The sequence below is a fragment of the Pantherophis guttatus genome, chromosome 4 (assembly GCF_059756535.1).
Source record: "Pantherophis guttatus breed Tessera chromosome 4, ASM5975653v1, whole genome shotgun sequence".
Taxonomy (NCBI): Eukaryota; Metazoa; Chordata; class Lepidosauria; order Squamata; family Colubridae; genus Pantherophis; species Pantherophis guttatus.
This window is the reverse complement of record NC_142066.1, coordinates 152,477,857-152,490,152: the sequence shown is the minus strand read 5'-3', so window position 1 is coordinate 152,490,152 and position 12,296 is coordinate 152,477,857. Positions and strand designations below refer to the sequence as shown.

The following is a 12,296-nucleotide window of genomic DNA, read 5'->3' as shown; positions in this document are numbered from 1 at the left end:
TGGGACTTGAAGTCAAGGTGTAGCTGGAAGAAATCTTTTGGAGAAAGCTGGTTTAGCAGATAGGGTAAAAGGAGTAGTGAACTCGTCCAGTTCTGTAAATTCAAGATAGAATTGATAGATGTGAGGCATTTCTTGCAATTTTTTAAAAACCTTTTTGGGTATGGTACCTGAAAATGAAAATGAAAATTGTGATGTTGGAGAAGGACTCTTGAGAATCCCTTGGATTGCAAGGAGATGCAATCAGTCAATCTTAAAGGAAATCAACCCTGCCTGTTCTTTGGAAGGACAGATACTGAAGTTGAAGCTCAAATATTTTGGCCACCAAATGAGAAGAGAGGACTCCTTGGAGAAGACCCGGAGGTTGGGAAAGAAAGGAGAAGGAGATGGAGCAGTATGAGATAATGGTTAGATGGTGTCATCCACACAATGAACATGAATTTGGACAGACTCCAGGAGGACAGTGGAGGACAGGGGGGCCTGGCATGCTATGGATTCATGGAGTCACAAAGAATTGGACAAGATTTAACAACTGAACAACAACACCTTGAAAATGATGGTCAAAAGAATGCACAGTGGACAAAATCAAATACTAAGTTAACTATGATTGATAGTTACATACTGTCAGAAGGATGAACAGTGGTGATAGGGAAGAGAAAGTTGCTGTTCTGCAAAATCACATTTTCAATTTTATTCCCAACTATGGCAGTCTTCTTCAACTTGGTATCTATGATGTATGGACAACATGCTGCTATGCTGTCTAAACCGACCTTCCCAGGGTAAATGGGTGTTGAAGTCCAAAATATCCTGAAGGCACAATATAGAGAAGATTCATACTAAAGTGATAGTATGAATCAATGCAGCCTAGCCTATATCTGACTTTCATTTATTGCCAAATTGCCCATACTGAAAAGTGGGTCAGCTTGCTGCAAATGTTTGTGTGGTTGTGTTCAAGTGACAAATCAGGAGCCACTGAGTTTCAGTTAGTAGTCAGTCCGCTTCTGTTTCGGTTAAGCAACTAGACAATCAGCACCAGTGCAACAGCAAGCCAAATCTTAATTACACAGCTGCATTAGCTTTGCCAGTAGCAAAAAAATCACAGTGAAAATATTACATCAGAAAAATAAATTAACAATAGGTTTTCAGCACTTCTAGCTGGTTTATAATGGAATTACAACCATGTCCATTGAAAGAAATTGGTCAATCTCAGCTTCAATTAAATTAAAAGCATTTTGAAGCGTGAGCTCCTATAGGCATTATTGAATTACAACTCCTAACAACCTTAACCAACATGGCTAGTGACAAAGGATATTGGGAACTGTAGTTCCAGAGCAGCTGGCAGGTTCTAGGATAAAACTAAGGCTGAAGAGAAATGGAAACATTGTGAGGAATATGATAGCAGCATTTTCATAAATATATTATACAGAATAACAGAATAACACAGTTGGAAAAGACCTTGGAGCAGAGGTGGGTTTCAGCAGGTTCTGACCAGTTCTGGAGAACCGGTAGCGGAAATTTTGAGTAGTTCAGAGAACCGGTAATAAAATTTTTGACTGGCCCTGCCCCCATCTATTCTCTGCCTCCCAAGTCTCAGCTGATCGGGAGGAAATGGGGATTTTGCAGGAACCTTCCCCTGAATTGGGGACGGAATGGATATCTTACAGTATTCTTCCCCTGCCACACCCACAAAGCCACACCCACAAAGCCATGCCACGCCCACAAAGCCACACCCACAGAACCGGTAGTAAAAGATTTTGAAACCCACCATTGCCTTGGAGGTCTAATTCTCTGCTCTACCATTCTGGACAAATGGATATCCAGTTTCTTCTTCAAAACCTCCATATTATCATGTCTATTTATATATGGAGAGAGCAATTATAGTGACAATTTCAAACATAGGTTTAGGCAGCGTCAGGAGCTGAATGCATGGCAGTGTTCCAATATTTGAGGGGCTGCCACAAAGAAGAGTGAATCCACCTCTTCTCCAACTCTGTTATTCTGTTGTTCTGGCTATTAGGTTAGATATTGAAGGATCGGTGCATATTTATTCATTTTTTTTGTCCTGCCGTTTGCTAATATTCTCACTTTTTTTCTTGGACTCTAAACTCTTTATAGGCAAACTTTTACTGCCATTTACACATTTGAGTCATTGATAAAAATACTGGCCAGAGGATTTTGTATGACTGAATTCACCTTCCTTCGAGACCCCTGGAATTGGCTGGATTTTTCTGTTATTATCATGGCGTAAGTAATTTTACTGTATTTTTTCCCTTCATCTCCCTGGACTGAGCTTTATTGAAGTTTTATGATATGATAATATGTGTTGCTCACCTCTGCCTTTCTAAAGAATTAATTTTGTGTATTGATAGTTTTGGGACAAGGAAGTGAATGAACTTCTTTAGATCAGCTATTCCGCTTCCTTCCAGATAGGCTGGAACAACATCTCCCATTATCCCCAATCAGCATGGGGAATTGGTCACCTCAACTCCTCTGACAAGCACATGCTTGGGGATGGTGCTTTAGATTTTGCTGGCAACCTATTTAACTAAGTAAAATGAGTAACTTGCTACAAATGAAATTCATAATTAAGTGAAACATATTCCAGGGCACTTTTGCTAGGAACAATAATATCAACTACAGTGAACAGTGCATCTAACATTTGGCACATGTTAAAGGCTGACTTAGATATTGGCGTCTTTTCTCTAACACTTTGACAGAGTGTCAAATTTCACATGATTCTTCTTCTGAAGTCTAGACCAGATTCTTTAAATAGATTTCTTAGCAATTTCCAACCTGTTTAGCTTCTGTAGCCATTCTGAAACAAATGTATAGGGAAATGTAATTTTAAAAGGATTACAGCCAAAGTCCCTCTGTTTAAAATGCTACTATAAATTTGTGGCACAGACACAACTCTCTCAGTGATTGAGTCTTCATTGACATATTATAATACATTTTGGGGAGAGACCCCTGAAGTTGGTGTGGCAGGAGTTGGTGCATTCCAACGGCACTCTGACTCTCTGCCTAATTAATTTTTTATTTTGACTGATGAAGCTTTGTCCAGTTGCCATGATTCAACATTTTAGATATCTCTCAATGTAGAGTTTTCAGCATTATACTGGAAAATCCTTCATTGCTAAATTGGTATAAATCCTTATCTCTCCTATCTCTAGACCTATGAAATTGAATAGGAAAGAGTTTATGCCTACCATAGCCTGGATTCCCATATTCTACTAAGTCATCATACAGCTTGCTGGTTTTGGCTTATTTGTAATGTGAAGCAAGCAAACTTTGGTTTACTCAATAGAAATCACAGTTTAGACCCATTGGTGAATAGAGTTGTACTTTAAGGGGAGGATATGCTAAAACCTTAACACCAAATCCACTGCAACTTTCTGAGAATCAGCTGAACCTTTACACCTAGGGCTATAGAGAAGATCTTTCCAATGAAAGGGATTAAAATCCCTATTAGGAAAAATAACTTCTTTAAGCCAAAGTGAATATTTTTTTAAAAAAATGTGCAGGACTGGGAGGTGAGGTCAGAAATTTCAGTGAGTACAAATTTGAGGGGCGTATAATTTTTTTCCTTCCTGGGGAACTTGTTGTGATCTGGATGTGCATCAAAGCAAAACAACTAATTCAGCCAGATGTCCCATCGTCCACCTTCAAAGTTTTATCAAACCTTCATTAAAGTCCTGCTTCTATGGTGCACTTTGCCTTGTCATGTCAATGTTATTCCTCTTTGCCAGACACGACACCTCATTGAGATGGACTGTGGCTGAATTGCAAAAGGCAGCCAGCTATAACTTTGGCAAGACCACTGTGAGAATGATAAAAGTTCTTGAGTTTGACTGCAACAACAAGTCCGTGAGGAATTACTAACTAAATTAGTAATTCCTAACTGACTGAACTAAAGTAAACTAAACTGAACTAACAACTAAAAGCCACACACAACCAGGCACCATATAAATACAGGTAGACCCCAAATTGACCCCAAAATGTATGTTGTTAAGTGAGAAATTTGTTAAGGGAGTTTTGCCCCTTTTTACGACTTTTTTTTGCCACATTTGTTAAACGAATCAATACAGTTGTTAAGGGAATCTGGTTCCCCATTGATTTCTCTTGTCAGAAGATTGCAAAAGGGGATCATATGATCCCTGGACATGGCAACCGTCAAAAATGTGTCAGTTGTCAAGCATCCGAATGTAAATCATGTGACCATGGGGATGCTACAATGATCATAAATGTGAAAAATGATTATAAGTCACTTTTTCAGTGCTGATGTAACTTCAGACAGTCACTAAAATAAATGTTGTAAGTCAAGGACTACCTGTAGTACCTATAGTACACATTCTGGAGAGAGATGCTCCCTGGGTATGGGTCCAGCTTGTTTCCAAAAGCTTGGAAGAATAATTTTCTAGTCCTGGTGACTGACTCAGATTGGATCCTGCAGCATTATCCTGGGACGCTATCCTTTGCCTTTTATTTGCAATTACTTCCTTATTTGACCTCCACATTTTCTCATTTTGGGATATCCATATTAAAATTGGATATGGGCATAGCTTTTTATTTATAAAGATTCAGCTCCTAGCATAATAACCTGTAGAAAAGATCAGGCCCAACATTAAGTAGAATAAGATAACTAGTCTAAAATAGCAAATACTAAGAGTCGTTAATAGTAGCAACATCCCAGGTCCTATTTTTGAGGTTCCAAGTCTTTCCTAAATCTAAGAAATCTAAGAAATCATGACTGTGTGTGTTAGAAAGGCTGTATATAACTCTTGTATCTGGGAAAGGAGTTATGTTTCTCCTGCTACCGTGTTTCCCCGAAAATAAGACTCTGTTTTATATTTTTTTGAACCCCGAAATAAGCGCTTGGCTTTATTTTCGGGGAGGTCTTATTATTTTGGGGTGCATGGAGCAAAATGAGGCTCCTCTTGCCATCTTACCTGATTTCCAGCTCTGTCTCCCTAACCCTAACCAGAGGAAATGGCGGGGACCAGCTGTGCATGCATTTTAATATTTTTGGGGAGGCTTATTTTTTTGGGGTGGGGGTGAGTATTTTAACACATACGCTCAAAAGCCCAATTGGGCTTATTATCCCAGGAGGTCTTAATTTCGGGGAAATATGGCAAATACATCTGTCCATCTTAGTTACAGTTTTTTTCTTACATTTTTCTCAATACTTCCCCTATCTCTTTTCTTCTCCTTCTTGCTTTCCCAGCTCCAATTTTTGTGGGGGTTTCCCTTACTTTAGTTTGGTTGGGTGTGAGATAAATATCAGTTCTATGTAAATTCAATTTATATCAGCTTTCAAGAAAATGACCAAATAAGCTTGAATCCAACAACCTTACATGAATAAGTAGGAATATAATCACCTCATTCAGCTACATCAGGGGTGGCCAACTATGGCCCTTTTACAACCTGTGGACTTCAACTCCCAGAATTTCTGAACTGAGCCATGCTGGCTAAGGAATTCTGGGAGTTGAAGTCCACAGGTTATAAAGATGCAATAGGTGCTTATGCTTCAGATATACATACATACATACATACATACATACATACATACATACATACATACATATATATATATATATATATATATATATATATATATATATATATATATATATATATATATATGTTTTCTGAGGTTTTCGCAGGTGTTTGTATGTAGGTCTTTGGTTATTCGGGTTTTCTCCCATGTAAAATTGGAGGTTTCTTGGCAACGCGATCTCGGGAACGTTTAAAAGTTTAAAAAATTTTATTTTTAAACTTGTGCTAAGCTTTCGTCGGCTGACGAAAGCTTAGCACAAGTTTTAAAATAAAATTTTTTAAACTTTTAAACGTTCCCGAGATCGTGATGTCTATCGCCTCTTCTATAACTATACCTGGAACTCACATCTTTAGGATATATATATATATATATATATATATTTTGTTGTGGGACTCTAAAAATCTTAATGTTGGAAGGGACCTTGGAGACATCAATTTCCTAGTGAATTTTAACCATTGCTGTCAAATGGCTGTTTGAAAACATTGTGGATGGACCACCATTTTTATGAATCACTGTTTCTTCTGTTAAATTGCTCTTATTGTCAAGAAGCTTTGCTCAAGCTGGAGACTCTATGCTGTTTCAGACAAATGGCTGTCCAATCTCTTCTTGAAACCTTCCAGTGATGGAGCACCCACAACTTCTGGAGGCAAATCGTTCCACTGATTCATTGATCTCACTGTCAGGAAATTTCTCCTACGTTGGATTAGTTTCCATCCATTGTTTCTCATCCTGCCTTCAAGTGCTTTGGAGAATAGGTTGACCTGCTCTTCTTTGTGACGTCCCTTTAAATATTGGAACGCTGCTATCATGTCACCTAGTCCTTCTTATTCAATTCCTGCAATCATTCTTCATTTGTTTTAGCCTCCGGTCTTCTAATCATCTTTGTTGCTCTTCTCTGCAATCCTCCAGATAGTGAACCAGCCATCCTTGTAGGTAGTACAAAATGTACCAAAACCTATCACCCCAGCATTACTCCTGACCAAATATCTTATGGCTGTTGCTATAGCAACTGCAGCTCTCCAAGGCTATGTGCTGTCTCCTGATCTGACACATAGAGGGGAATCTAAGCAAAATACTATTTCCTCACTCGACGTGAGTTATATATCTCCCCAAGACCTGATGTTTTTCTCATCAGCTGAATTCAAGTACGATGATTGAGGAAATAGGACAAATTCAAGCCTAATGACCGAAGAAGCTATAAGATGAGCAAAATCCATTTCAGAATAACCCCAGATGGGACAACAACCTGTAGGGGACAATTATGCCCTTGTTTTAGATGTCAGGAAGCATGTACATAATTGTTCACATGATGACTTCACCATGCAAATGTCATTGTGATCCTTTTGTCTGTTCTCCGGCTTCATTCTTGATTGAAGTAACTGTATTTATTACTTGTTACTGAATCTGTACCCTGCCTTTCTAATTTATTCCAAGACTTAGTAAAGCTTATATGGTAGTAATGAGAAATACAAAGTAGAAAAGAAAAAAGAAAAATCGATCCAAGTAAAATAAGTTGCTAGAATAGTTAATGCTTTAAAGCTTGGCAGAAGAAATGCATGTTATGCATTAATGAAATTTAATAAATAAATAAAATAATTTATAAGTTTTCTACATACTGGGAGAGTTGGAATAAAATGCACCTTATGAGGGAGCATTCTCTAGCCTGAAAACTACTGGCACCTGATAGTTGAGTTGACAGGTGAGATCTTTCTTGCCCATCTAAGCCACCAGAAAAGTTATTTATTTGTTAAGAACATTTATTTGCCCCCCTCCACAACTTACTCATGGTGATTCTGGGCAGCTTACAGAAATAGAACCCCAAAACAATACTGAAGGAACCGCCAATCTCCCCCCAATAATAATAATCAAACCAACTACTTTATGGGCTCCATATCATCCTCGGGTTCCCAGCCCATTGGTCAAATCATGTCTTCAAAGCCTTTCTAAAGAGTGTCAAACTGGGGGCCAATTTTATTTCTGCAGGGATGATGTTCCTCAGAAAGGGAGGCACCATGGAGAAGGCCCTTCTTTTTGGTCCTACCAGATGAACCTCCTTAAGGCAGGGCAGTTCCCTGCCTCCCTGCTCTGATGGGTTGAGTAGATATGACTGGGAAAAGAAAGTCCTTCAAATGAACTGGTCCCAGACTAAGTAGGACTTTAATGGTGACAGCCAGCATCTTGAATTGCACCTAGAAGCAAATATGCAGCCAATGCAGCTCCCACAAGAGAGATGCAAATATGCAAATTTAGCTTTCATAGTCTAGTCAAGTTCATAGAAGAGGACTATGATGCTGCCCTAGATTGTTTTTAGATAGTAGGCTAAGTCCCTAAAAAGTCAACACCAGCACTTTGAAACCAGTTGTCTATTAGTTCCAGTGGAAAACGTTCGGTACAGGTGGTCCTTGACTTACAACACTTCATTTAGTGACAATTCAAAATTACAACAGCACTGAAAAAAGGGACATGACTGTTTTTCACATTTATGACTGTGGCTGCATCTCCATGTATCACTTGATACATCGCTTTATCAAAATTCAGACACTTGGCAACTAACTCCTATTTAGGATAGTCGCAGTGTCCCAGGGTCATGTGATCATCTTTTGTGACCTTCTGACAAGCGAAGTCAATGGAGAAGCCAGATTCACTTAAAAATCGTGTTACTAATTTAGCAACTGCAGTGATTCATTAACAACCGATTCATTAAGACCACACTTAGAATACTGCATCCAGTTTTGGACACCACACTATAAAAAACATGTTGAGACTCTAGAAAAACTTCAGAGAACAGCAACCAGGATGATTAGGGGACTGGAGACTAAAACATATGAAGAACGGTTGCAGGAACTGGGCATGGCTAGTCTAGTAAAGAGAAGGACCAGGGGAGACATGATAGCAGGGTTCCAATATTTAAGGGGCTGCCACAGAGAGGAGGGGGTCAAGATATTTTCCAAAGCACCTGAAGGCCAGACAAAGGAATAATGGATTGGAAACTGATTAAGGAGAGATTTAACCTAGGAATAAGGAGAAATTTCAGACAGTGAGAGCAATTAACCAATGGAACAGAAGTTGCCTTCAGAAGTTGTGGGAGCTTCATCACTGGAGGCTTTCAAGAAGAGGCTGGACTGCCATTTGTCAGAAATGGTGTAGGGTCTCCTGCTTGGGTGGGGGGTTGGACTACAAGATCCTTTCCAACTCTTTCATCTAAATCTAAAAATCTAAGAAAGGTTGGGAAGTGGGAAAAATACACTTAACAGTTGAAATTGCTACGGAATATCATTGCAAGATGATCCAGACCTATAATGAAAATTAGTTCAATGAGAATTCCCTTAATGTGCAACAGCCCTGGATTGTTTTTTTTGTGAACGTTTAGTTGACATCAGAGTTCATGCAGACTGCACAGAGTTTACAACCAGCCTGCTGTGGTCTCCAAAGGACTGTATAAAGACCAACGGGGAGAGAATTAGAATTAAAACATTTCTATGGTGGTTTTCAAGCTTGCACAATGCAAGAACCACCAACTGAGCAGAATCTGCACAATAGGCTATGCCAGGAGAGACAAAACTGTGGTTAAAACCAACCAAATCAAACATGTTGTATTTAGTTAGTCACTAGATCTTTAAACAGTCTAGTAAAGCAGGTGTGAACCCAGACATTTTCTGATTAATCTGATCATGTGATATATGAAGGAATATACTTGTGCCAGAATGCCAAGAAAATGTCCAAGAAGTAATTACAGTCCTCAAGTTACAACAGTTCATTTAGTAATCACTTACAAGTTACGACAGCACTAAAAAAGTGACTTATAACCATTTTTCATACTTACGACCTTTGTGGCATCCCCAAGGTCATGTGATCACAGATCTGTGGCAACTGAGACATACTTATGATGGTTGCAGGGTCCTGGGGTTAAGTGATCCCCTTTTGCGACCTTCTGAGAAGCAAAGTCAATGGGGAAGCCAGATTCACTTAACAACCATGTTCCTAGCTTAACAACTGCAGTGATTCACTTAACAGTGAAAGGCTGTAAAATGGGGCAAAACTCACAACAAATGTCCCACTTAACAACATAAATTTTGGGCTGAATTGTGGTCATAAGTCGAGGACTACCTATAGCGTCTGCTGCCAATAGATTGATTTGCCCATCTTTGCTGCTTGCTAGCTTGCAGTGTAAAAGCCCCTATCTTCTTTTCAAAGCAAATTCTTAATCCGATTTAAGTCCCATATCTCCTCCCAACCCACTAAAACAAAACAGGAGATTTAAGTTCCTGGATCAGCTGCGGCTTTGGCTCTCTTAGCAGGAAGTGAAATAGCAACATCCTGAGCCAGACAACTGTGAGATTCTTAAAAAATTGTCACAAAGGGCAATGTCAGACATTTAAGCATTGAGATTTTCCTAAAAGTTCGAAAACCAGCTGAAGAAAATCAAAGCTGTAATGCTGGGATTGGGGAAGAAAAATACTTCAATCCTCCTCTTTTTTTTTTTTAGTTGAAGGAAAAGTACAATTGGGCAATTCTGCTTGAATTTTAAAACTTGTTGATTCATTTTTGAATATTCAGCTTCAGTTCTAGCAAGTACATAATGGGAACATAAGCTTTAACTTCAAGTACCTTCAATAAGACAAAATTGCCTCTTACATCCAGCTCTTTATTATTGATTTCCTTAGAGAGACAGCCTGTATTTAATAGCAAAAGACCACCACAGAGAGAGACCAACCCATTTTTTTTAAAAAAAAACAAACCTTAGCTAATTCCTATTTTAATAAAGGACCCTCTTTCAATAGAATTCTAGATATTTAGAGTGCCTATAATATTAAGTTTCTTGAGTCATTTGAAGCTTTTGATATCCAGTTACCTGGACAGAAATACCGTAGCTGAATTTAGAACTCCTTCTATAAGGATTCCTTTAGATTTCCTGTTAAGCACACACCGATTCTCCCAAGGGAGGGACACAAATGTTGCTGCAAAAAAATGATGATTGAAGCCATTTCCATGCATTGAAAGCTCTGCTCATAAAAAAAAGAAACAAAAGGCTGTGATTTGTACTTACAGCTGCCATCTTGACTGTATTTTTTATTATTTATTTTATTAAATTTATTGACCACTCTTCTTACCAGAAGATAACTCTTTTCTCAACCCTACAGATTGTCCTAATTCTCAGCAGGCTTCAATGAGCATGCACCCATATTGCGGGTAGTCCTCTACTTACGACCTATAATTGAAACCCCCCCTCCCCCCCACATTTCTGTTGTTAAACAAAGCAGTTGTTAAATGAGTCTGGCCCACTTTTAGCATCTTTTTTGCCACAGTTGTTAAGTGAATCATGTGTATGTTAAGCAAAACTGGTTTCCTCAATTGACTTTGCTTGTCGGAAGCAGGTTAGAAGGTTCAAATGCTGATCACATGACCCCTTAATGCTGTAAATATAAATATATATGCCAAGCAACTTTCTGGATCGGGACTCGTTACCCACGGTCACTCATGCCCTTGTCACCTCCCGCCTGGACTATTGCAACGCTCTCTACATGGGGCTCCCCTTGAGGAGCACCCGGAGGCTCCAACTGGCGCAGAGTGCGGCCGCGCGGGTGGTGATGGGAGCGACATGGCGTTCCCATGTAACACCCCTCCTGCGCGAGCTGCACTGGCTCCCGGTGGTCTTCCGGGTGCGCTTCAAGGTTCTGGTTACCACCTTTAAAGCACTCCATGGCTTAGGACCCGGGTACTTGCGGGACTGCCTACTACCACCAATAACCTCCCACCGGCCGGTACGCTCCCATAGAGAGGGACTCCTCCGGGTGCCGTCAGCCAAACAATGCCGACTGGTGGCCCCCAGGGGGAGAGCCTTCTCTGTGGGGGCACCTACTATCTGGAACGAGCTCCCCCCGGAGATACGGAGGATCCCGGATCTGTGCACCTTCCGCCACGCTCTAAAGACCTTTTTATTTCACCAGGCAGGCCTGGCCTAACTTTCTCCCTCTTTTATAAAAGATTTTTAAAATTTTAAATATCTTTTAGTATTTTATATATTCAATTTTAAATTGGTTTTAAAAGTTTGGGGTTTTAAATTTGTCGGGGCCAAAATTATTTAATTTGATTTTATTCTATTTTTTAAATTTTGTATTGTATGTGTTTTTATTGTTTGGCTGTGCACCGCCCTGAGTCCTTCGGGAGTAGGGCAGTATAGAAATCTAATAAATAAATAAATAAATAAATAAATAAATAAATAAATAAATAAATAAATAAATAAATAAATAAATAAATAAATAAATAAATAAATAAAGCAACTGAATTTTGATCATGTGAGCATGGGAATGCTGCAATTGTGAGAGAATTGGTCACAAGTCACATTTCTCAGTAACTTTGAACGGTCATTAAACAAATGGTTGTAAGTTGAGGACTACACAGTATATCAGCCTTTTTTTTAAAAAAAAACGATTTTTTCCTCACAGAGTGATTTTATTTTCACTTTAATTTCTTTTTTCCTTTCTTTCTTGTCCATGGGGCAAAACTTACTTAACTGTCTTGCTTAGCAACAGACATGTGGTCATAAGTTAAGGACTATTTGTATGTGGGAGAATTTTGGGACTACTTTAGCAAATCACATGCTGTGTGCATGTTTTCTCAAGCTTCAGTTCTCTTGTTCCAAATGCAGCCCAAAACTTAGTACCATCTTTGAACCCGCTTTGAGAGACATGAGAGACAGGCAGCATACTACTACCAACCATAAACAGGAAAGATCCTAGAAGTT

At 39.1% G+C, this 12,296-nt stretch overlaps 1 protein-coding gene across 5 annotated transcripts in view; it reads left to right on the top strand.

Annotated features, from left to right (window-relative positions):
- Positions 1-12,296, top strand: part of LOC117654807 (sodium channel protein type 5 subunit alpha-like) — a 391,184-nt gene that overhangs the window by 107,917 nt on the left and 270,971 nt on the right. For all 5 annotated transcript variants that reach the window (XM_087893105.1, XM_087893104.1, XM_087893103.1 and 2 more), the window contains one exon: positions 2,113-2,241. In XM_087893105.1, the coding sequence (XP_087749231.1) occupies positions 2,113-2,241 (129 nt within the window). The remainder of the gene's footprint in view (positions 1-2,112; positions 2,242-12,296) is intronic.